Source organism: Oncorhynchus kisutch, linkage group LG7, assembly GCF_002021735.2.
Source record: "Oncorhynchus kisutch isolate 150728-3 linkage group LG7, Okis_V2, whole genome shotgun sequence".
NCBI classification, from domain to species: domain Eukaryota; kingdom Metazoa; phylum Chordata; class Actinopteri; order Salmoniformes; family Salmonidae; genus Oncorhynchus; species Oncorhynchus kisutch.
This window is the reverse complement of record NC_034180.2, coordinates 33,519,109-33,545,689: the sequence shown is the minus strand read 5'-3', so window position 1 is coordinate 33,545,689 and position 26,581 is coordinate 33,519,109. Positions and strand designations below refer to the sequence as shown.

The 26,581-nt window shown below is 42.9% G+C and overlaps 2 protein-coding genes across 4 annotated transcripts; one reads left to right on the top strand and one right to left on the bottom strand.

Moving 5' to 3' along the window:
- Positions 1–237: 237 nt before the first annotated feature.
- LOC109893943 (ribosomal protein S6 kinase delta-1-like) lies at positions 238–10,222 on the top strand. Of its 2 annotated transcripts, none has more exons than XM_020487148.2 (12): positions 238–331; positions 1,152–1,274; positions 1,643–1,816; positions 2,585–2,709; positions 3,217–3,309; positions 3,568–3,615; positions 4,316–4,448; positions 4,646–6,163; positions 6,281–6,370; positions 6,532–6,614; positions 8,499–8,594; positions 8,747–10,222. In XM_020487148.2, exons 3-12 carry the CDS (start codon positions 1,681–1,683, stop codon positions 8,855–8,857), a joined length of 2,433 nt encoding a protein of 810 aa, XP_020342737.1. In that variant the 5' UTR covers positions 238–331; positions 1,152–1,274; positions 1,643–1,680; the 3' UTR covers positions 8,858–10,222. The 2 variants fall into 2 exon arrangements, with proteins under 2 accessions (XP_020342737.1, XP_031684844.1); XM_031828984.1 differs by having other exon boundaries at positions 4,302–4,448.
- Positions 10,097–24,236, bottom strand: dlst (dihydrolipoamide S-succinyltransferase). Of its 2 annotated transcripts, none has more exons than XM_020488045.2 (15): positions 24,096–24,236; positions 22,806–22,839; positions 21,083–21,176; positions 20,902–20,963; positions 20,715–20,789; positions 20,546–20,601; positions 20,281–20,389; positions 19,883–20,044; positions 18,187–18,263; positions 17,874–17,971; positions 16,569–16,699; positions 13,168–13,241; positions 11,520–11,603; positions 11,270–11,437; positions 10,097–11,130 (listed from the first exon to the last, which is right to left on the bottom strand). In XM_020488045.2, exons 1-15 carry the CDS (start codon positions 24,156–24,158, stop codon positions 10,996–10,998), a joined length of 1,422 nt encoding a protein of 473 aa, XP_020343634.1. In that variant the 5' UTR covers positions 24,159–24,236; the 3' UTR covers positions 10,097–10,995. The 2 variants fall into 2 exon arrangements, with proteins under 2 accessions (XP_020343634.1, XP_020343635.1); XM_020488046.2 differs by having other exon boundaries at positions 21,083–21,122.
- Positions 24,237–26,581: the final 2,345 nt, after the last annotated feature.

Sequence of the window (26,581 nt, the reverse complement as noted above, 5' to 3'; positions counted from 1 at the left end):
TACAAATCCATTGACTCATTCACATTTTCATACAAAATTACACTATAGCATACTGTAACATATTGCAAAATCTATCTGAAATTGAAAAAGAGGTTTGGAGACACAGCACGACAAAAATAGCACTGTCTTTTTAAATCTTGCATCTGTCAGGATGAGAGGGGAAGTGAAGGCCTTGTGGCTAATGGTACCCTTAGTGACATCATCGCAAGCCAATAGGCAGCCTCGCTGAGCTCTCTCCTCCTTTTCCTGAGGTCCGTGAAGGGAGGGAGGCTGCTGAGGACGCAGGCTGCTACTGGAGCGGTGGGTCCAGGGCATGCTCTGATCACATCAGGTAGGTAGAATATATGTAGTGGTGTTTGTGTGTGTGTAGCAGCACTGATTTCTAGATCTATCTAGCCTGCCTCCCCCTCTAAGGAGGGCCAGATCAGAGATGCTTAAATAGCAGTGTGAGGGAGGATCAAGAGAGACTGCAGATGGCTGTGTTTCATGACAGTGGCTTATTATATGCTACAGCATCCCTGTCTGTCGTGTGGCGACCATGATGTGTGTGTGATGCAAGCAATTATCCATTCTAGACAAAAAAATGTGATTATTCCATTGTGAATCTTGTCTCTATTATCACATTATATGTTTGTCATTGGTATCAAGGATGTCGGTGCATGTATCATGGGAATACTGCAGGAGGCTGACTGCATGTTTTTGCTGTGTGGATTCTCAACGACAGACACACTAGGGTGCTGCAGTGCTACTTGGCTTGACTCCCCCTCCTCAGACTGTATGAGGGATGATAATGAGTGTATGTGTGTGGGTGTGTATACAACGCTAACCCCATGTCACAATGGTACTGTAGTAAGGCATCAGCACATTTTCATAGTGCACATTGGTGGTATTCTAAGAGCTTCTCTGATTGCAATACATTAGCATTTGTAAGTCCCCTGACAACAGGGATCTGCCCACAGCTTTCCTATATGTATTTAGGCTGACATGAGTGAGTGGACATCAGGCTGTTAAGCACTCTGAGTGATCGTTCGATCCTCGGCCACCCCGGCAGCACTGACAGTGTCTGTTCATTCATCAATAATACAGGCGCAGCACACTCAATCACTTCCTGTGCTCTGGTGAAGTTGAACCAAACTCTCTTGATTACCCAGGTTCGTATCGTCATGCTCGTCAACAAAAACTTTAACCTTCAAGTGGAGGAGGATAACCCCCCATTGAGCCGACTGACTGCTGCCAGTGATGAGTCCCACTGCTGATAGGACCAGGGAGCAAATGTGAGACAACTTACTCCACAAGTTTATGATCTGACGCTAGCATGGAGAAGGGGAGAGAAACAGTCTGTTATTGATCACATTACTCTCTGTCTCGTGCTTTGCTGTCATGTTTTTCTCAGACAAGTGACTAGATAAGGGATTTACTGTAGCCCTGGGGAAATAGTGACTCTTGGTTTTCGGGAGTTACCACCTCTGGAGATTTGATCAATCATTCACCGCCAGCATTGGGATTATTCTTAGCAACTTCCTTTAAAGAGAGTAAAGTCTTAGTGGTGGCTAGTCGTGTTATGATCCCTCCTAGAACATACAGATCAGTGTGATTTACATACAGTACACTCCTTTAACCGGGTCTGTTGTGCGGCTGCTAGGCCCATCTGGACCTCCACAGGGTCGAGCCAGGACAGCCATGGCCAAGAGAGACTACCTGGTGGAGGCAGCCAAGCAGATCCGCATGGCTCTGGACAGGGAGGTCAATGAAGACTATGAGGCTGCCTTCAGCTACTACAAGAACGGGGTTGACCTGCTGCTCAATGGAGTTCAAGGTACAGCGGTAAATCTACTGTACTGTATTCTGTCAACATGCAGGGTTCTGGTTAAGGTGATATTGAGTAGATCAGCTAGTCAACACAGTGAGAACAAGTCACATGGTATGAAACAGGAACATGTGGATTTGTCGGTCCATGATTCATCCATTGAAAAGCAGAATTAAATCATTGCTAGGAAAAACAGGAATTCAGAAAGCCCAAGTCGGAGGAGAGATTTCCATACTGGTAAAGCTTGCTGAATTTTACTCTGCTCTCTTTCCTCTGCTGTTTTAGTGAGGTAGGTCAAACAGAAGCTTTTGAATTATATGAGTCAGGGATTGACATTAAAGTCTGAAAGGCACTTGCCCATACAGCAAGTCAGGAGTATTTTTTGGTTGCCCACAGATTATGATCACTTGCAGGACTTGAATTCTTTGAATTCGGTAGTTCAGTAAAAAATACAATTAAGAGCAGGCTCAGCTTCTCTGACTGGCATAAATACCATAAATTCACTTAGGATAAACAATGTGGAGGAATGAGAAAGATCAGTTTTAGGCTACTGGAATTCTTTACAGTTTGGTTGTTTTACTTTTCTTTTTTTATCACCTGTCCAATAGGGCAACCTCAGAGCAGGCTCAAGTTGCGCAACTGCTCAGTTCACTTGCCCCGGGCAATAGGGCAACCCTTAATGTCAATCCCTGTGAGTTGATTTCAGTTTAGTGATGTGAGGTTTCAGTCCCTCTCTGTGTGAGGGGGAGAGAAATCTGAGGTTGGTCTGTCTTCCAGTGGACCCTAACAAGGAGCGTCGGGAGGCAGTGAAGAGGAAGACTACTCAGTATCTAAAGAGGGCCGAGGAAATCTTTATCTCCCACCTGCAGGACAACCTGGGGAAGGGGAACTCTCACTTAGGGGTAAGAAGATGACTTTTTACAGTAAACCCTCCTTCGACACGATTAACATGCCATACTACTGTGCACATCTTATGAATGGTAATCAACCTGTTCTGACCATCTGTGTTACTTAATGATACTGGGCACTCATTTTCCAGCTTTTCAGTCCTGTATTGATTTATATGTCTAGTCTGTTTATTGAGGAGTTGGTTGACATGCTATTTATATGTCCACCTCTCTGAATCATTTCCTTCTGGGAAAGTCTGAGTCACATCTTCAGAGCAACCAGTCTGTGCTGCTAACAGTCTCTGGAGGTTGTCTACAGAGCAGCACAACATCCCCTCTGTTACACGATCTGCCAGGGTGGGCCGCTGGGCGCTCTCACTTCCCCTCTCTCTTATGTAACATTCTAATATATGTCCTAAGATTGTAACTAATCCCAGAGTAGAAGCACTTTCAGATGTGAATTCAACACAAACACGTGTCCACATTGCTGACATCTGTGCAGTAATCTCTTTTTATCACCAGGGTTACAGTAGTCTGAGATTCCGGCCAATCAGACACCTGAGCTCCCCAGTGGAGGATCTGGAGATGTGTAAAGTGGTGGGGATCATCGATAAGGTAGGGAGGTTTTTACACTCACCTGCTCTCAACCAGTATACATGAACTGTTTGTTCCAGCTGATGATAATCTCTTGAACTGACGTCCTGGCTGTAGTTAACCCTTTATTAACCATGGCTTATAGATCCAGTGAACCATGATGCTTACCTTTACAAATATGAACTTGTCCCAAAACGGTCATAACCATCTACTAACATACTACTCAATTTATTCTCAGCTCTATTTAAACTAACATAAAATGTATGTCTTCTCCCCAAGGTCTTGATTGTCCAAAGCCTGATTACCAAGGAGAACTTTGTTGTTAAAGTAAGTACTTATGCCTCAGAACTGCCAATACAGTATGTCAGGGGGGAGGGCGGCAGGGCAGAATGACAGAGTACACATGTAGTACAGCTATCTAGCAGTGCAGGTAGCCTAGTGGTTGAGAGCGTTGGGCCAGTAACTGAAAGGTTGCTGGTTTGAATCCCCAAGCCGACTTGGTGGGAAATCTGTCTTTGTGCCCTTGAGCAAGCACTAACCCCTAATTACTCCTACAAGTTGCTCTGGATAAGAGTGTCTGCTAAATGTAAAATGTCTGTGTAGATGCATATCCAGTGCACAGATGGCTTTTGTACTGTCTGGATCCCTGCTAGCCAGCCAGGGCAGCCCAGTTGATAGGAATATTATCAGCCTTGTCTCCATGAGTATCCTTCTCCATTGATCTGGCTAAAAGCCCTCTACTTTGACCCTCTTAGTGCAAATGCACCTCCCATCTCTGTAACCAGAGAGTTGCTATTGGAACATACTGTTGCAGGGTTGGCTACGGTGTAGGTCTCAGAAAAAATGCTGTCTAGGCACTGGTAGGGCCAACTTTTGTAGAAAGATTTGTTTTTCGATCAATTAACAATAGACTTATTAAGACTAGCCTGAAAATAATGTGTAGTACAGTAGTGATAAGTTGTATTTTGACAAAGGTAATAACAGCATAGTAATATGTGTGTTGATCTGTTGAGCTGTCTCGTCACAGAGCCTGCCCAAGTCGAGCTGGGAGAGCCGGGGCCAGCCCACTATCATCCCCCAGGGCGTCCCCTTCATGGTGAAGCTGCTGAGGTACTATGTCAGTGAGGATGCTGTGTACCTGCATCTGGAGCATGTTCAAGGTGAGCTGAACACAGGCTCTGCCTGCCAGCCCTGCAGTATGGGAGATTTAGCTGATGCTCTTATCTAGCCTATAGCCATGCAAAGGCAGTGGACCAACAGTTTTCATTTTTTGCTGATGTCTGCACTTTTCAGCCATTTTGGGTCAAGGATGCCATAGAGAGTAGAAAAGATGTGTTGACTATTCTATGATCTGTAGGTGGGAAGCTTTTCTCTAAACTTCACAAAGTCAGGAACGACCGAGCCAAAGAGCACCCAGAATGCTCCAGTCCCAGCCAGCACAGGATCAAACTGAAGAACAGCTACACCTCCCCTACCATCAGCTCAGACTACCAGCAGAATGACAGAGGGGGCACAGAGAAAACCTCTCTCCTGGAGACGGAGAACGAGGAGAGTTCAGACACAGACTCCCCGGCATTCTGGCTCGAGGCTCAGCATCGTCTAGAAAGCTGTAGGACCCACTCCTACTGCGAGGAGACAGGCTGCCTGCAGAACAACTCCAGGTCTGCAGGTCCACACACTCCGGCGACACAGCTCTCCTTATCTAGGTCAGACACCAGGCCCCATATCCATCCAGCAGGCCTCAGTCAGTGTTTGCACTCTAAAACTCAGGACAAACCTGCTCTCTGTGGTCATCCGTGTATCGATCAGGCCCCTGATGTCACCTCTGAGCCCTCTAGGAAGGCCACTGGAACAGAAAAAATGGAATCCATTTTGAATTTCAACATTGTGTGGAAGTCTGATCTGACTCGTAACTGTGAAAGTCCAGCCCCCTATGCAGGGACTTGTACTGACTCAGATATAGCTGCAGGTAAATCTGTACCTCAAACAACTCAGACCTCTTCTGGTGGTACAGGGTCAACAGTGAACTTCAAGAATCCTACTATCAGTTTATATTCACAGAAAAGTTACGTTCCCAATACATTGCAATTACCCCTCCATAATCAAAGTCAGGTTAGTGAGAGAGCAACTTTGACCTCCAATGGCTCTCACCGAGACAGTGTTTCAGGTAGAGAACTTGAGAACACTGTGAGCATGGTGACAGACACACACCAGGGTAGAGGGAAGGAGAAGGTAAACCATCACATTGAGGAGAGCATGGTGAATTCAGTAACCAGGGACACAGAGACTCCCCAGCCTGGCAGAGCTGTGTGTCCCTCTACAATAGACAAGCTTAAGCTCATGAGGACATCCTCAGGGAACTCTCACCCCCCCTCAGTCCCTCACTGTCACAGTACTGGGACACAGCTGGGGACCCAGCCAGGCACTGCTCTGGCTCTCACAGGGGTGAAGTATCAGGTGGGGCCTCCTGGCAGAGAGCCAGGGGAGGAGGTGGAGGAGGGCTGGGAGCTGCTGAGCCCTGTGAGTAAGGACCTCCCCCGAGAGAAAGGATCACTATGTTACCCCAACACCCCTGACCCCACAGGGGCCTCCCCACAGTGCCGGAAGGGGGACATGGATGCTTTCCTAAAGTCAGAGGAATCGGATGGACAGGATGAGGATCAAATCATTGAGGTGGATGGCTGGTGCCACCTACCCAAGTTCCCAGCCAAGGCCTCCAGAGGGAGAGACAGGGCCAGGCAAAGTAGCTGGGGGCTACCTGAGGCAGAGGTGCGTCTGTTGGGGGCTCAGATCCTCCTGGCCCTGGAGAGTCTTCACCAGCAAGGTGTGGTGTGCCGAGACCTCAACCCAAAGAATATCCTGCTCACGAGTAATGGTTAGTCACCTAAATCACTTTAACTTGGTAAGGGGTGTCATTGTTGGTCTGTTTTTGGCATGAGTCTTGAAAACTCAACTAACTTTGATTGTGACATAATTTGATGTTTCTCACTAGGAAAGGTCTGCCTGACATTCTTTGGCCAGTGGAGTGAAGTTCAGTCAGAAATCAACTCTAAAGCTATGGACCAGATGTACTGTGCCCCAGGTGAAAACACTGTTCATTCAATAAACTTCAGTCACATGTTACAACCGTTACACATAGGGTTCATACCCTAGATATAAAGTGTGATCTAGTGGTAAGAATCAGATATTTAGCTTGATCCAACAATAAATCTGTAAAGAACAAGTTCTGTTGTTGGCCAACAGAGATTGGAGGTGTGTCCAAAATCACAGAGGCTTGTGACTGGTGGAGTCTGGGGGCATTGCTGATTGAACTTCTTACTGGAATGGTAAACAACACTCTATTTTCCATGGTCTCTATCTGTTTCTTTCCCTGTGCTGTAGTAAATCCAAACCTGTATATATTGACACTGCTGCCCACTGGGCCTGTTGATAATGCATATCTGTTGTTGGTACCAGGGGTGCAACTTTCACTGGGGACATGTTCCCCTCCCAACATTCTGAAATTCCATGTTTGTCCCCCCCCGGTTTTTATAATTGGAAAGTTATACAAAAACTAGGCAACGGTGTGCTTTAGGACCATGCGGTGTGCTTTAGGACCATGCTCTAAAACATTAAGGGAACACTTAAACAACACAATGTAACTCCAAGTTAATCACACTTCTGTGAAACCAAACTGTCCACTTAGGAAGCAACACTGATTGACAATAAATTTCACATGCTGTTGTGCAAATTGAATAGACAACAGGTGGAAATTATAGGCAATTAGCAAGACACCCCCAATAAAGGAGTGGTTCTGCAGGTGATAACCACAGACCACTTCTCAGTTCCTATGCTTCCTGGCTGATGTTTTGATCACTTTTGAATGCTGGCGGTGCTTTCACTCTAGTGGTAGCATGAGACAGAGTCTACAACCCACACAAGTGGCTCAGGTAGTGCAGCTCATCCAGGATGGCACATCAATGCGAGCTGTGGCAAGAAGGTTTGCTGTGTCTGTCAGCGTAGTGTCCAGAGCATGGAGGCGCTACCAGGAGACAGTCCAGTACATCAGGAGATGTGGAGGAGGCTGTAGGAGGGCAACAACCCAGCAGCAGGACTGCTACCTCTGCCTTTGTGCAAGGAGGAGCAGGAGGAGCACTGCCAGAGCCCTGCAAAAATGTGCATGTGTCTGCTCAAACGGTCAGAAACAGACTCCATGAGGGTGGTATGAGGGCCCGACGTCCACAGGTGGGGGTTGTGCTTACAGCCCAACAACGTGCAGGACGTTTGGCATTTGCCAGAGAACACCAAGATTGGCAAATTCGCCACTGGCGCCCTGTGCTCTTCACAGATGAAAGCAGGTTCACACTGAGCACATGTGACAGACGTGACAGTCTGGAGACGCCGTGGAGAACATTCTGCTGTCTGCAACATCCTCCAGCATGACCGGTTTGGCGGTGGGTCAGTCATGGTGTGGGGTGGCATTTCTTTGGGAGGCCGCACAGCCCTCCATGTGCTCGCCAGAGGTAGCCTGACTGCCATTAGGTACCGAGATGAGATCCTCAGACCCCTTGTGAGACCATATGCTGGTGCGGTTGGCCCTGGGTTCCTCCTAATGCAAGACAATGCTAGACCTCATGTGGCTGGAGTGTGTCAGCAGTTCCTGCAAGAGGAAGGCATTGATGCTATGGACTGGCCCGCCCGTTCCCCAGACCTGAATCCAATTGAGCACATCTGGGACATCATGTCCAGGAGTTGGCGGATGCTTTAGTCCAGGTCTGGGAGGAGATCCCTCAGGAGACCATCCGCCACCTCATCAGGAGCATGCCCAGGCGTTGTAGGGAGGTCATACAGGCACGTGGAGGCAACACACACTACCCAGCCTCATTTTGACTTGTTTTAAGGATATTACATCAAAGTTGGATCAGCCTTTAGTGTGGTTTTCCACTTTAATTTTGAGTGTGACTCCAAATCCAGACCTCCATGGGTTGATAAATTTGATTTCCATTGATAATTTTTGTCATTTTGTTGTCAGCACATTCAACTATGTAAAGAAAAAAGTATTTAATAAGAATATTTCATTAATTCAGATCAATGATGTGTTATTTTAGTGTTCCCCTTATTTTTTTGAGCAGTGTATATGTGCCCCCAGTTCTAAAACCAAAGTTGCTCCCATGGTTGGTACCATTATCAAGGCATGGTTGTTTAATGAAACTGTATGCCTGTGCCTCCAGCCCCTGTGGCAGTTCCACCCAGCCGGGGTGCATTCTCACACCCAGCTCCTGATCCCAGACCACCTGAGTACTGCAGCCGCCTCCCTGCTCACTGAGGTTAGAACTGCATCCCCCTTACACACCCATGTGGCCTGTACTTTAGCTACCGTAAACATATCAACTCTAGCCTGCTACCACAGAAACACAGAGCCATAAACATTGTACAAACTCATTTATTTCTGAATGAGTGACAATTACATGTTCCACAGCTGCTGCAGTTTGATCCTGGTTATCGTTTGGGCTCTGGAGGCGGTGGTGTGAGTGACATCAAGTGTCACCCCTTCTTCAATGGTGTCTCCTGGAAGGCACTGTCAAGTTAACATGCTAACAGACTAGCTGTGTGTCTCTGGCCTAAATGCAGCCTGAACTGTTCTGGGCAGCCACTGCCCCCTTGTGGCTAAAATAGTTGAAGCCCCAGCTCTGGTGCTACTTCCTGAGCATCTTACTTCCCAAAGAAAGATGATTAGAAGTATAATTCAGAGCAGCAGACACACAGCTAACATGTCAACCCTGCAACAACCAACCTCCATGTTTGAATGATAGAGGCTAGTGTAAACCTCACCTGTCCTTTTGACATATGGTAGGGCAAGATGTATTAAAGTTTAAAGTGTACTCTTTATCAGCTGACTTTTGGGGTACTTCTGTCATAAAAATGACAAGCAATATTTCTGTTAATATACTGAACAAAAATATAAACGCAACAAAGTGTTGGTCCCATGTTTCATGAGCTGAAATAAGACCCCAGAAATGTTCCATACACACAAATGTATTTCTCTCAACTTTTTTTTTTTTTTTTTACATTCCTGTTAGTGAGCATTTCTCCTTTGCCAAGATAATCCATCCACCTGACAGGTGTGGTATATCAAGAAGCTGATTAAACAGCATGATAATTACACAGGTGCACCTTGTGCCGGGGACAATAAAAGGCTACTCTAAAATGTGTTGTCACACAACACAATGCCACAGATGTCACAAGTTTTGAGGGAGAGTGCAATTACCATGCTGACTGCAGGAAGTCCACGAGAGCTGTTGCTAGAGTATGTCATGTTAATTTATCTTCCGTAAGCCGCCTCCAACGTCATTTTAGAGAACTTTGCTGTGCAAACAGCCAGCCTCACAACCACATGTAACCACACCAGTTCAGGACCTACACATTCTTCTTCACCTGCAGGATCGTCTGAGAGTAGCCACACGAGGAAACTGTGGGTTTTCAGAATCGAGAGCTCTGTGTGAAGGAGATGTGTTGTGCTGCATGAGGCAAATGGTGGACACACCAGATGCTGAATTTATTTCCTTATATCAAATCAAATGTAATTTGTCACATGCGCTGAATACAACAGGTGTAGGTAGACCTTACAGTGAAATGCTTACTTACAAGCCCTTAACCAACAATGCAGTTCAAGAAATAAGAAACATTTTACCAAAGTAAGAAATGTAATAAAAAGTTACAATAACGAGGCTATATACAGGGGGTACCGAGTCAACGTGCGGGGATACAGGTTAGTCCAGGTCATTTGTACATGTAGGTAGGGGTAAAGAGTGAACTGTAACTCTGTAAATTCTTGCATGGTGCATTTATATTTTTGTTCAGTGAATCCATGAATATCATCCTTACAAACCAAGCATGAAACATTTTTTCATTGTCAAATACTTTGAGGTTAATAAAAAAGAAGCAAAGCCTCGTATTTTTGCTTGGTCATCTGTACATAGCCTTCATAACTAAACATTTACCACAGCGCAGTCTATCCACTGGCATGCGTCTTTTAACTTCCATGCCCTGGCGATAGCTATTTTAAACCATACCAGCCACCTGGTTTCTGAATTATTGTCATCGTCAGTCATTTTGAGAGCATTCTGTAAAAAAGGCAAGTGTCTTAGTAAACAGTAGACAACTAAAAGGATAGTTCAGATTTTGTTAAATCTTTTTTTTCTTTTTTCTTTACACAACATAAAGATACTTTTCTTATGGTGTGTGTGAATCAGATTTTTTAAAATTGCTTTAAGGACCCACTGTGATTTCAGTGTAACAACGGATATAAACCTGTCCCATGGACCACATCTTAGTCTATAGTGTTTACTGTTTGCAGTCCATCTTATGATGGACTGCAGTTCTTTTCTCAGAAAAAATAAATGAACAATACATAATGTTTTTTTTGGTAATTTATATTACAATTATTTGACAAATATTTATTGTAGGTAGAAAATGGCAAATGGTGCTTTGTGTTGTACAACACCCTCTCCATCTCCAGAGACCCGTTTTAGTGAAACCCCTGCCCCAGACATATAGAACATTAAGCATAAATTCTTTCATCATTTCAGGCCATGCAATAAGTCCAATGCACCTTTCGCTCTTTTCAAGTATCACTTTGTCTAGTTATTCAACAATAAACATCATCAGGAGGAAGGGTATAGCCACTGTGTGTGAAGGGTGGCTTGTTGTGACTGCCGAGAGGCTGGCTCACAAGGCCAGGAGCAGCACTCTGGGGTCTTCTACCACTGCCTTGATCTTACGCAGGAAGGTGACTGCCTCTCTGCCATCGATGAGCCGATGGTCATATGTCAGAGCCACGTACATCATGGGGCGGATCTCCACCTGCAGCAGAGGAGGAGCTTCAGAGACAAACAAATACTGCTTCCTGTCCCTATACCACATCTGATAAGGGGGTATCCTGAGATGCGAGTCTATATTATATGGAGTAATTCAAAGTCTACAGAACAGAGCCAACACCCACCTTGCCCCCGATGGCCACTGGCCTGTCGAAGATGCCATGCATGCCAAGGATGGCAGACTGCGGAGGGTTGATGATAGGTGTGCCAAACATTGACCCAAATACGCCACCGTTGCTGATGGTGAAGGTGCCGCCATCCATGTCTTCCACGGCCAGCTCATTCTTACGGGCCTGCAAACAACATCAACTTAGAAAATGCACAACAGTCAAAAAATATAGTACAGCGAAACAGCACATATCCTTGTCATCCTACTTTCTCCCCCAGCTCGTTGATGGTCTTCTCGATGTCAGCGAAGTTCATTCCCTCCACCCCACGGATCACAGGCACCACCAGGCCCTGGGAGACAGGACGAATGAGATATTCAGAGATTCGGTTCATGAACACAGTTGAAGTCTGAAGTTTACATACACCTTAGCCAAATACATTTAAACTCAGTTTTTCACAATTCCTGACATTTAATCCTAGTAAAAAGTCCCTGTCTTAGGTCAGTTAGGATCCCCACTTTATTTTAAGAATGTGAAATGTCAGAATAATAGTAGAGAGAATGATTTATTTCAGCTTGTATTTCTTTCATCATATTCCCAGTGGGTCAGAAGTTTAAAAACACTCAATTAGTATTTGGTACACACATTTTCTATAGGATTGAGGTCAGGGCTTTGTGATGGCCACTCCAATACCTTGACTTTGTTGTCCTTAATCCATTTTGCCACAACTTTGGAAGTACGCTTGGAGTTATTGTTCATTTGGAAGACCCATTTGCAACCAAGCATTAACTTCCTGACTGATGTCTTGATATGTTGCTTCAATATATCCACGTAATTGTCCCCCCTCATGATGCCATCTATTTTGTGAAATGCACCAGTCCCTCCGGCAGCAAAGCACCCCCACAACATGATGCTGCCACCCCCGTGCTTCACGGTTGGGATGGTGTTCCTCGGCTTGCAAGCATCCCTCGTTTTCCTCCAAACATAATGATGGTCATTATGGCCAAACAGTTTTAATTTGGTTTCATCAGACCAGAGGACATTTCTCCAAAAAGTACGATCTTTGTCCCCATGTGTGCAGTTGCAAACCGTAGTCTGGCTTTTTATGGCGGTTTTGGAGCAGTGGCTTCTTCCTTGCTGAGCGTCCTTTCAGGTTATGTCGATATAGGACTCGTTTTTACTGTGGATATAGATACGTTTGTACTGGTTTCCTCCAGCATCTTCACAAGGTCCTTTGCTGTTGTTCTGGGATTGATTTGTACTTTTTGCACCAAAGTACGTTCATCTCTAGTAGACAGAACGCGTCTCCTTCCTGAGCGGTATGACGGCTGTGTGGTCCCATGGTGTTTATACTTGCAGACTATTGTTCAGAAAGATGAACGTGGTACCTTCAGGCATTTGGAAATTGCACCCATGGATGAACCAGACTTGTGGAGGTCTACAATATTTTTTTCTGAGGTCTTGGCTGATTTCTTTTGATTTTCCCATAATGTCAAGCAGAGGCACTGAGTTTGAAGGTAGGCCTTGAAATACCTCCACAAGTACACCTCCAATTGACTGAAATTATGTCAATTAGCCTATCAGAATCTTCTAAAGTCAACACAATTTTCTGGAATTTTCCAAGCTGTTTAAAGGCACAGTCAACTCAGTGTATGTAAACTTCTGACCCACTGGAATTGTGATAGTTATAAGTGAAATCTGTTTGTAAACAGTTGTTGGAAAAACTACTTGTGTCATGCACAAAGTAGATGTCCTAACCGACTTGCCAAAACTATAGTTCGTTAACAAGAAATTTGTGGAGTGATTGAAAAACGAGTTTTAATGACTCCAACCTAAGTGTATGTAAACTTCCGACTTCAGCTGCATTAGCCCTGTTGTAAATGTGTTAACAGTGAGTAGCCAACCATAGGCATTACCTTTGGTGTTGCTACAGCCACACTGATGTCCACGTAGTCCCTGTACACAACCTCTTTGGTGGTGTCATCAATTACTAAAAAGAGTAAAGTTATGAAAATAGGTTTTCAAAGTTTAAATACTGTATTAACCTCTTAAATGTAAAGTCCCTTTATAGTCCCTATAAAATGCAGCCCTCCGATGAAATTCAAAATCCCGATGTGGCCCTCAAGCCAAAAGGTTTGCCCACCCCTGGTCTAGAACCTTTTATCCGTAATGCGAACTATTGCTACAAAGCACGCTACAGTACATTGTAAACAGTAAACAGGGGGGGGGGGGGGGTAAAAACTAATAATATTGAGCAGGAAGCTAAAAAGGCAGCAGCTCTGAATAAGTATACCGGCATAGAAGCTTTGAATAAAATACTGGTCGGACTCAGATCAGGGGAGCGATTTGGAAAACGAGTATTTTGACACGGCCGATGAAGATTGCTTTCTAGAAGGATTGGATCCACTTTTAGATATGGAAGGAAATTATTTTCATGACTTTATAATAGCTAATGTACTATATGTATTATGTTTTTTATAAGTAGTCTGCTTTTTGTGCATTGGATTTAGTTGACATAAGCCTATGTAACAAGTCATTTCATCTTATAGAATTCCAAAGTAGTTATTGTCTATGTTTCATATTAGTTCACTGTATGCTGTTCTAAGTTTCATCCTTGTAACTTTGGAGAGGCCACTAAACTCTCATGGCTATTGTTGCTTTGTGGTTCTCACCTCTGCCTTTGTCTCCAAAATGTTACTGTTTGCATTGTGTGTGTGTGTGTGTGTGTGTGTGTGTGTGTGTGTGTGTGTGTGTGTGTGTGTGTGTGTGTGTGTGTGTGTGTGCTTCACACCTATGTGAGTCATTTTACAGAAGGTTTAGGCTTTGTTTTTACTTTACAGTAATGTTGCTTTGTCAACTGCAATTATTTGTGCCTTACAACAATATATATATTTATTTTATTTGGATGATGACATTTGGGAGCCACCTTTCCCCAGCAAGCGCCCCTGCCAGTCAAGGTCTTCACCCCCCACAGGTATGTCAATCACCTCGTCTGATGGTTCTACATCCACTTTTCATTGACCGCTTGTAAAAGAAAATAGGCCGAATGTTGCCACAAGCCCCTAACAGAATCAGTTTCCCCAAGACCAAGGTAAACAACATGACAAAGACAGTGGAGAATGGGACCATACGTTGAAACAAGCTGCTTTTTGTGAAATGGAAGGACACTAGGGAAGTAACCTTGCTCACCACACAGCATAAGGCATTCAATAATAGCCATGTCTCAAGGAGGGTGAAAAAACTGAAGAATGTCCCTATTCCTGTTTCTGTGAAGGACTACAATGCCAGCATGGGCGGTGTCGACCGATCTGATGCTCTGATAGGCTACTACCAAGCTTACTACCCCGCCCTCCACAAGACCAAAAAGTGGTATAATACTATTTGTTTGACCATTTTGTGGACATTGCTACAGTAAATGCTTTCTTTCTCCACAAGCAGATGGCCAAAGCAAAAGGTCAAGCTCCTCTTTCTCCCAGTTGGCCTTCTGAGAGCAGCTGGTGATGGAAATGGCTGAATTGGAGGCCCAAAGCAACCTCGCAACCATCACAAGACTCCCCACTCAAGGTGAGCGCCACTATCCAAAAGAAAAAAGGAAGAACTGCAAGCAAAACACAGGGGGGAGTGAAATGCCAGATCTCCTGTCCGAAATGCCAGTTCATTTTTTGTTTCCTGGCAGAGAGGGACTGCTTCAAAGACTATCACGACATGCACAAGCTGTGCTCAAAGTGAAATCTAATCATCTACACCTGGGATATAAAACAAACACCATTTGTAAATAGTTCAGCTTATTTCTATTTTAAACCTTTTTTAGTGAAGGATGCGTGTGTAAGAAAGTTTGTGTTTGATAAGACATTTTTATAATGTTTGTATGTGTATCTGTTGCTTTTATATAGTTTTTGTAAACAGCTAGTTTGTATGTGGGACCAATACATTGGATATGCCTAGGCTAAACATTCAGGCACTTGAGGTTGAAAAAACCCCCAAAACACTTGGATACCTCCTGTATGAGGTTCAACCAGAGAGAGGTTGATGTTGTAGAAATGTCGTTTCTATAGTGAACAGGCTCTAGGCACATCCAGGGTGCAAAAACAGTGCAATTACCATATTCAGACACTTGAATGTACCCTGGATACCCCTTAACACCACCACAATGTTTGAGTGAGGTTGATATGGTAGAAATTGTGTTTTTATACTGAACAAATAACATTTAGGGATTGCAAATATATGTTATAGCACTGGATTTATCTAATTTACAGGCATATGCCACTTTGGAGAGGTTTGGTATTTGGAATTTTATTGGGATCTCCTATCGCAAAAGCTCTACTCTTTCTTCCACACAATACAGAAAGAACATTAATAGACAAGAACAGAACTACGTAAAGGTTTTAAAAAGGCACACTTAGCCTACATATCAATGCATACACACAAACTATCTAGATCAAATAGGGGAGAGGTGTTGTGCCGTGAGGTGTTGCTTTCTGTTTTTTGGAACCAGGTTTGCTGTTTATTTGAGCAATATGAGATGGAACAGAATGCCACGCAACAATGGCTCTATATACTACCAAATGTTTTCTTGAATTTGTTCTGGATTTGGGGACTGTGAAAAGACCCCTGGTGGCATGTCTGGTAGGGTAAAAGACACTCGGAAACGTCCCATTACCACACCTGACACCACTTACTAAAACCTAATTTCTAGTTGTTAGGTCTATCAATCCCATTTTCCTCCTGATAGTGAGCACATGTTGTGGAAGCCATCTGATGTGTTTCCAGCTCTGTGGATCAATAACGCACGTATAGTCGGTCAATGAAATATGACTTTCAACATAAAAATAAAAAAAGATTGTGTGTGCTTGATCTTGTGAATTCTGAACTATGTAACTCCTATCTTCTGATAATTTCCTCACAATCTCCCAGATGTCTTCTTTCCAAATGTTTGCATGTCAGAATCATGTAATTACACATGAATAGCAGTTACTTTTGGGTATGTCTATTTAGGCGAAAATCGAACATTTTGCCATTACATTTAAGAGGTTAACCAATTAACTTTAAAAATTGATTTAGCTTCTATGATTCACTTCCTTGAAGCATAGTGTTCTTTCTGGCTGTGGGTGGGGAAACCCACAGACAATTTTAGATACTAATGGGTTAGCAGTGAAGATCAAACCTACTTGGCTATGGTTAGTTTAAATAGGCCAGAGAGGCCTTGGTGGAGTATATAGGTACACTGTGGTTCTGAAGGTTGTCTATGAAAGAGGCAAAACGTATGTTTTTTTAGCCTTATTAAGATAGATGTGACTTTGGGTAAAGGAGAGCATACCTCCGTTGACGGAAGGTTGGTCCATCAGAGCGTATGCTGAAGCCTTGACAAATGCAGACATGAAGCCCAGCTTGATGTTGTGTTTCTTCAGGAAAGTGTCTTTGTAGGCTTTCCTCATCTCACTGATGTTGCTATGGACAGAAACTAGACCAAGTCAGAATGCTGCTGTCCTAACCAACACCCAGTATATGTACTTATTTTCAGGAAAATGTTACGGAATTGACCATACTAAAATACATTTTTCATAGACATCTCTGATATTGATTGACAGCACAAACATGCACTACTCTCTCAATCTTTTCAACCAATCTTAAAAACCAATACATATGTTTCTGTCAAAGTTCTGCTTCTCCAGGTCATGGTGATTGAGTGCCATTGACACTGGGCTGCTAATGTTACACTATTGCTCATTTCTCTTCTGTATGATGAAAAAGGACTCTTATATCTCACTTTTTAATTGTTTGTTTTCCTGTCTCTAACCCGGTTTAAACTCTAGGGTTTCTCTGCTAACGGCATTAGCCCCTCCCAAGACACGCACTCTCCGAGAAAGGAGAGAAGAAGCGATAAAAATCTTCACTTTCCAAACCCTCTAAATCTTATTGGCCTGTCATAAAAGCCCATATCGGTTGAGGCAGCTCGTCCACTCAGAGCACAGGTCTCTGTGGGCCCCAGTAGATGCTCTGGCCTCCTGCTCTGGCTGCTCCTTCGGCTCCAGATGAGCCCAGGCCTGGAAGTCTTCCTCCAGATCATCAATGCCAATTCAATTAAGATGCACAGAAACCCCTGAATAGCTGAAAGCTGACACCCCACATTTACACAGAAAAGAAATCCTCAAAGTTTCATCTTCAGCACAGGGGGGCAAACATGAGCACTAACATTTCCTTGTAAATTAATAAAGCCCCCGTTTTAACAAATCTTATCTTTGTTTTCACCAACATTAGGACCAAATATTTACATTCCATCATTTAAGAGGGGATCAGGTTGCAAAAAGGTTTTCCTGTTGAGCAGATCCAATCTATAACCATTGTCTGTATGGCCTCAGCTTGAATAACATAGAGAAGTATAGCATTTCTTTACTTTTGACCTTACTTTATCCAGACATTTATTTTAGATACAGGATTTAAATTTCCAGATAACATAATCCCTAATATAAAATGTATACATTAATATAAGTTAATCTGTTTCACGGAAAGTGTATTGCTAATGTTAAAAATGTGGTGGTTGAGTAATCATCTCCCTTAAGAAGGACTTCCTATCTAATAATGTTAATAGGGATATAGGGCAACCTATTCTGTTATTTCCTACCTCATGTCGACCTCATTAAATGTTGTCAACATAGCGCAGGTGTTCTGGGCTTCCTTCAGTCTCTGGGCGATTCTCAGACGCATACGGTTCATCTTCACCTGAGAAAGAAAACAAAAATAGAAAAACTATTTTAAGAATTTCTCAAAATATTTTCTCTGAAGAAAAAAATGTAAAACAATGCCACAACAGCTATGCAGACTAGCAGATAGTTGATTATTATGTTTTGCTTACTCTACCAACTCCACCTCCGGTCTGAGCTATTGTGAATAACATGGGTGTTTTACTGCAGTATTTTGTGATTATGATCCCTCACCCTGTGCTCTGTCCTGGCTGGTATCCCCCTTCCATCTGCAACAGCGGCTGGGGCAGCAGTGGGTTTGATGGCTGAAACTGTGTCAGACAGACAGAGGAACAGAAGCTGTTAGTACCTCGCCACCTCCATTTATCCATTAGCAATTGTCACTGTCAACAGGCAAGGGCTAAGTGATTTATTCAATTTCCATAATCAACAGTGCACACAGGTCAGGCTAAATACCTCTCATGACATTGAGTCCACTGAGTGGCCGGTTAAGCCCCAAAATTGCCTACCCTGTAGTCCTGTGTTTCAGACATAAGGAAATGGATGGTGGGAATTGTTTTACTTTTAAAAACCTTGCCAATGCATAGATGCTCGTTCTAGGCCCCAGGAAACAAAGAGATCTGCTGTTTGATCTAAACAATGAATATTGATGGTTGTACAGTCATCTCAAATAAAACAGTGAAGGACCACAAAGTTACTCTGGACCCTGATCTATCATTTGACGAACATTTCAATAATTTTTCAAGGGCTGCTTTTTTTCCATCTTTGCAACATTGCAAAAAATCTGAAACTTTTTGTGCAAATAAAAGCTATTCCATGCTTTTGTCACTTCTAGGTTAGACTACTGCAATGCTCTACTCTCAGGCTACTCAGATAAAGCACTAAATATATTTCAGTTAATGCTAAATACGGCTGCTAGAATCTTGACTAGAACCAAAAAATTTGATCATATTACTCCATGCTAGCCTCTCTACACTGGCTTCCTGTTAAGGCTAGGTCTGATTTCAAGGTTTCACTGCAAACCTAAAAAGCATTACATGGACTTGCTCCTACCAATCTCTCTGATTTGGTCCTGCCGTACATAACTACAAGGTATGCTACGGCGATCACAAGACACAGGCCTCCTTATTGTCCCTGGAATATCTAAGCAAGCAGCTGGAGGCTGGGTTTTCTCCTATAGAGCTCAATTTTTATGAAATTATCTGCCTATCTGAGAGATACAGACTCAGTCTCAACCTTTAAGTCTTTACTGAAGAATCAGCTCTTCAGTAGGTCCTATGACCTGATTTTCCTATCATGTTTTGGGCCCCTTGGGCTCGTGCAGTGGGGGAGATTTTTGTGGCCTATACTCAGCCTTGTCTCAGGGTAGTAATTTGGTGGTCTGCTGATAGCCCAATAGTGATGTGGGGGCTGTGCTTTGGCAAAGTGGGTGAGGTTATAGCCTGCCTGGTTGGCCCTGTCCGGGGGTATCGTCAGATGGGGCCACAATGTCTACTGACCCCCGCTGTCTCAGTCTCCTGTATCTACGCTGCAATAGTCTGTGCGGGGGGGCTAGGGTCTGTGCTATCTGGTGTAATTATCCTGTCTTATCTGGTGTCCTGTGTGAATGCAAGTATGCTCCCTCTAATTCTCCTCTTGTTCTCTTTTCTCTCCTCTTAACAATGTTTGAACATCTTGAAGAATGATCTGGCCTTAACGGACATGTACTCTTATAATATCCACCCGGCACAGCCAGAAGAGGACTGGCCACCCCTCAGAGCCTGGTTCCTCTCTAGGTTTCTGCCTTTCTAGGGAGTTTTTCCTAGCAAACGTGCTTCTACATCTGTATTGCTTACTCTTTGTGGTTTTAGGCTGGGTTTCTGTATAAGCACTTTGTAACATCTGCTGATGTAAAAATGGCTTTATACATGAATGTGATTGATTGATTAACCTGGTGTGGCAGAGATGGCAGCTCCTGGCACGGGTGGCACGGATGGCATTGTGGTGGGGATGGGGCCCACTGCAGAGGCAGCAAAGGATGGAGGTGTGGCAGCAGCAGGGGGTGGAGGAGCTGCTACTGCTGCTGGGGCCTCTGCAGCTTGGGCAGCAACAGCTGAAGAGAGAATGTTATATGAATGTGCATCAGGCAAGATTAACACTAGACAATGTGTTTGCAGTGTAGATAAATATGATCTAATACATCTGTAAACAACATCTACCATGTGTCTTGAATTGATGGAATTTAGACTATTTTTTTTTATTGGGTCCTCCAACATTAACATGCCACAATCAGGTCAGAACAGTGGAGGATGTGCCGACGATACACCTGGTAAACTCAATGGTACTGACCTCCTTTCCGGAGTTTGAAGAGAGCCTGTCCTCCCTCGACCTTCTCCCCATCAGGGACCAGTAGCTCCTCAATCACCCCAGCAGCAGGAGACGGCACCTGCACTGATGTCTGCGGAGCAAGACAAACCATTGCAGACCATGCATGACACAACAAACTATCCATGTGTCTGTTATTAACAAAAAAGTAAACCGTATTAGTCTATTAATATAGGAGGAGGTTGTAAAAATGGCATTTCAAAAGAACAATAGACTCCCAGAGCGGTACCTTGTCCGTCTCAATCTCACAAACCACCTCATCCTCTTTGACAGAGTCACCAACCGCTGCAAGGAGAAGGTTACATTTAGCGTGGCTAAACAGAGAAATATCTACCCGGCTGCAACCGACATCTAAATGAGCACAAAGAACAGACACAAATAAGCCTAAGTTACTTTACCTTTCTCCCACCTCACATCCCCCTCTGTGACTGACTCCGCAAATGCAGGTGTCTTTACTGTGATAACTTCATTCCCTAGAAGACCACACAATATTGACTTCATACAACTCCTGTAGTATTATACACATTACTGATTAGATCACAAGGGTCAAAAAAAAAAGGGAGAAGAGTCGAAGCCGATACATACTGCAAGCTGAAGACGTCTTGAAGTATCTGATTTGGAAGACGCTGGACCTGGCTCCGCATTTCCTACAGATAAAAAAAAGTGTCAATATAGAAAGTGCAACTGCACATAACGAGGCTAAAACACAGGTGAAGCCATGCTCTAATGAGAAGACGGAGGTCAATGATGCATTGATAATACTTACGCTGGGTTGTTGACTGTGACACTACGGCTAGCTGACAGTCCTGGAGCAGATGACAACAGTAAATCACTCCCTTCTCGTGCAGAATCTAAAACGACTTCATACAGGCAACAGCTGGGTTGAACTACTGTGATTTACAGTGCCTTCGGAAAGCATTTAGACTCCTTGACTTTTTCCTCATTTTGTTATGTTACAGCCTTGTTCTAAAATGGGTTAAATATATATATTTTTTCAGCAATCTACCCCATAATGACAACACGAAAAGGTTTGTAGATTACTTTGCAAACGTATTAAAAATAAAAAACATATACCTTATTTACATAAGTATTCAGACCCTTTGCTATGAGACTCGAAATAGAGCTCAGGTGCATCCTGTTTCCATTGATCATCCTTGATGTTTCTACAACTTGATTGGAGTCCAGGTGGGGTAAATTAAATTGATTGGACATGATTTGGAAAGGCACACACCTGACTATATGAAAAGGTCCCACAGTTGACAGTGCATGCCAGAGCAAAAATCAAGCCATGAGCTCGAAGGAATTGTCAGTAGACAGGATTGTGTCGAGGCAGAGATCTGGGTAAGGCTACCAAAAATGTCTAGAGCATTGAAGGTCCCCAAGAACACAGTGGCCTCCATCATTCTTAAAATGGAAGAAGTTTGGAACCACCAAGACTCTTCCTAGAGCTGGCTGCCCAGCCAAACTGAGCAATCGGGGGAGAAGGGCCTCGGTCAGGGAGGTGACCAAGAACCCGATGGTCACTCTGACAGAGCTCTAGAAGGACAACCATCTCTACAGCACTCCACCAATCAGGCCTTTATTGTAGAGTGGTCAGACAGAAGCCACTCCTCAGTAAAGAGCACATGACAGCCCGCTTGGAGTTTGCCAAAAGGCACCCAGACCAAGGACTCTCAGACCATGAGAAACAAGATTCTCTTGTCTGATGAAACCAAGATTGAACCCTTTGGCCTGAATGCCAAGCATCACGTCTGGAGGAAACCTGGTACCATCCCTACGGGGAAGCAGGTGGCGGCAGCATCATGCTGTGGGGATGTTTTTCAGCAGCAAGGACTGGGAGACTAGTCAGGATCGAGGGGAAAGATGAACAGAGCAAAGTACAGCGAGATCCTTGATGAAAACCTGCTCCAGAGCACTCAGGACCTCAGATTGGGGCGAAGGTTCACCTTCCAACAGGACAACGACTCTAAACACACAGCCAAGACAACGCAGGAGTGGCTTCGGGACAAGTCTCAATGTCCTTGAGTGGCCTAGCCAGAGCCAGGACTTGAACCCGATCGAACATCTCTGGAGAGACCTGAAAATAGCTGTGCAACAATGCTCCCCATCCAACCTGACAGCTTGAGAGGATCTGCAGAGAAGAATGGGAGAAACTCCCCAAATACAGGTCTGCCAAGCTTGTAACATCATACCCAATAAGACTCGAGGCTGTAATCGCTGCCAAAGGTGTTTCAACAAAGTACTGAGTAAAGGGTCTGAATAGTTATGTAAATGTCATATTTCAGCTTTTTAATTTATATAAATTTGCAAACATTTAAAAAAAAAAATCGGTTTTTACTTTGTCATTATGGGTTATTGTGGGTAGATTGAGAGAGGAAAACTATTTCATAAATTTTTGAATAAGGCTGTAATGTAACAGAATTTGGAAAAAGTCAAGGGGTCTGAAAACTTCTAAATGCACTGTACCTGCGGTTTCAAAACACACTCACCTGACACAGCCTGCCGTGCCAATACATTGTTTCCCTGTCATAGAAAACAGCAACCTGTTAGCTATCAATATAAAGTGTTTATTAAACAATTATAAATAATATCCTGATGATGTTGTTCAGGTGGTTTACAGTACAATTCACATAGTTTTAAAAAGTTGGAAGTACTCAAATTGCTCATATCATATGCCACTTACTGTATTCCCCTCTTCCAAAACAAGGGACTGAATATGCATAAAATCAACAGCTATTTGTTACCAAGGACTATGTTTTTACAACGTCCACATGCAGAGTTGCAACTTTCATTGGGGACATGCCGCCCCCCCAGTTTTATCATTGGAATGTGACACAAAACGAGTCAACAGTTTGCTTTAGGACCATGCGGACGCCTCCAAGCAGACCGGTAGGCTGTTTGGAGTGTTAATCCGACTGGATAAAAAATATATAATTTATGTCTCTCCCCAATTTCTAACGTTAAAGTTGCACCCCTGTTCACATGAACAGTCTGACAGTCAAACTGGTACATACTGTTCTGTACCTCCCAAGTCAAAGGTCAGTGTAGTCGTGGTAGGGGGAGGTCAACATGTGTGTTGGACCAATCAGTGAATTCAACACTTGGAAACAATGTAGACATAGGGTCAACTACATTATCATACTACTATAATTTAATATATGACCAAGTGAAAATAGACTGAATAGAGGGCTATCTGTGTGTGAAAGTTCAACTTCAAACCGGTCTGTTTATCTTATACTAAGATTGGACAGTCAATTGAGGGGTGATGGAACTTTGAAGAGGGAATTCGAACATAATGTGCAATGTAACGTTAATCTCAATAAAAGATGACATAGTTCAAGATATATATATATAACTAATTTGCTAGGCCACGTACAATAGTCTTTATCATTAACGTTACACAAATAGTTACAGGTATGTGTGCTAGCCAAAACTCTCAAATGACCTCAGATTGTTTCCAAGACACAAGCTAGCTTAAATAAACCACTGGTTGACTAACGAACAAGTTAGCGCGTAAAACCAAAATGTCAGCTAACAAATCAGATTAACGTTAGCTACATGGGGGAGACTACTTTAGAATTCAAAATAGGTTTGAACCAAACAGGGTGTCAGGCTGTCCTTGGTTTGACAATGCGAAGAAGGCCTATCACGGCCTACTGATCGCACCGGCGGCGCCACTCTCTAGCTAGCGAGCTAACGTTAGCATTGGCAGCAGCATGGATGAATCTACGCATGCGATCACAGAAAACACTCAAGCTTGCCAATGGTGTAATACTTACCTGACTAATGACAGCGATAAAACGGCTAACATTCCGGGTGACACACCGGGAGTGGGATAACATGGCGGCTGAAGTGACAGAAACCTGTCCGCCGAAGGGAATCTCCTTCAGCAGGCCAAGTTGGGTCGTCACTAGTTACCACAGTCACAAAGTCATGAACCCCGCCTATTTTAAAAATGTTTCTTTGTGATTTCTTCAGAAACACCAGGATACATACAATAAGCATACAAACAGACAATGATAACATACAACAAATTACAGGTTATACAAATACCGTAAAAGATACGCACGTACTGATTGTTTTATCAGCTTTCTTATTGAAATAATGTATAATGGTCTTAAAGTACTGCTCGAATTCCTTATAGAAAACATGGAAAAGTTATTTTTTTATTTGTGAATTTATAAAACTATAAATATCTTGCCATAATTTCTTTAGATGTAGATAATGCCAAAATAAATGCAAAACTGTTTCTGGAGGCTCAACACAAAAAAAAACAGTTAATGTGCATGTGTTTTTTGAGTTTCTTTAGGTAATGTTTCGCAGGGTAATTATCTTATGATTTTATTAAACCTAACGCTAACCTTAACCAGACCGCTAATATAGTTTTTTGCGGCTGTGGTAACTAGTGGAAACCCAAAATTGCTAGATCCAGCGGAAGCAGTGTGGGACTGGGAGGATCCAGCTAAAGTGGGGAGTGATCAAAGGCTATCCCAAAGAGGATTCACTGTGGAAAAGCTAGTGGCATGAGTGGGAATGAATGAGCTACAATAAAATAGCTTAAGTATGTTTTATATTTACTCATCTAGGATTGGCTAAATATAATTGCATAATACTATTATTATACATGTGTATTTTTATGACAGTTTATTAATGTGTAATATAACTTTTTTTAAATGGTAACATGACATATGCCATTTAGCAGACGCTTTTATCCAAAGCGATTTACAGTAATGCGTATATACATTTTACGTATGGTAGGCCAATCGAATCGTTGACAATGTGATTTCTTCTAGTCTACACTCAATAAAGTTAGTGCCTAAAACAAACTATGAGTTCACCACAAATTGTAGCCTATATTGTTTTCAAATTCCATAATCAGTTTTCTTGCAAATTGTACTAACTCACCGTTCTGAAATATTGGCCTATTATGCCAATCCATAGATTTGTTGTAATTTAGTCGTTGTTGTTGTTTTTTTATCTAAAAGCAACTAATATGAGCTCAACTCATTTGTATTGAGGAGTTCTTTTGAATGACAATCCTTTATATGTTTGTCTCTTCACTTTCCCAGTTGTTTGAGTCAACTCCGAGGCCACGCCTCTGTTTCTGTTTGATACAATGACAGTCGCTCCCGCACTCATCTCATCTCTTCACTCGGCGTATAACCCGACCCGACTCTACTCAACGTAACAGGTAAGGTTCACATGCTCTGTGTTATTTTACTTTGGCACATGCTCATGATGACAACCAAGTCTAAATAACTCAGATGCATCTGCATTTTCAAAACTAATGGCTATGATTGATTGTTGGTTGACCTTAGTTGATGTCAATAATGGACAGCATTGTCCACGTCCAAATAACTTGGCTGCTTATGATTTCAATGTTGAAATCTGTACGTTTTTTTGGTTTCTATCAATAATTCAGTGAATAAAGGCACGTTTATTTGGTATTTTAAGGTGATGTTAGACTAACTTATCAAACATTTGATGGACAAGAACTCTGAACTTATCTCATCATTAATAAGCACATGTACTTTTCATGACAGATACAAGCTGCACTGTAACATTTTGTAATGCTTGTCTTGTGAAAATATATTCATATTGATTATATTGATTACAGTTTTTTGGATTGTTTAGTCATTTCTATGCAGATTGATGTATAGGCTGTTTGGTATTATGGTAGAATATCTTGCCTCGTTAAGGATTGATCAAAAGAAAAGTACTTCATAATGTACCTTTCATCATGAGTTGCCTAAAGAATACGATATATTAGATAGCGTTACCTTACTATATATTAATTAGGCTAGCCTTACTAAAAGTTGCAAGGAGGGTTTCCATCAAATAAATTAGATGAAATAATGATGAAATAATCCTTATTTAAACTGTAAATCAAGTGTAGAGACTATCTGCTCTTCAGTCAAATACCAGGTATACAATATGGAATGTGCTGTAAATTATGACACCTGGGATAGGTGCTGTAAATTATGACACCTGGGATAGGTGCTGTAAATTATGACACCTGGGATAGGTGCTGTAAATTATGACACCTGGGATAGGTGCTGTATGTGGAATATGAATGACTTCACTGTATTTATTGAGGATGCCTCTTTTTACAACTTTTTTAGTTGTTTTGTCCTCTCATAAATTGTTATTGTAAAAAATGGTTCATGTTATTGGCTCGAGGCTTATGGTTATTTTGGACTTATATAAAAGTAGAGGTTTATGGTGTGAGGAATAGGTGAAATAGAAATATATAAAATGTGGATCT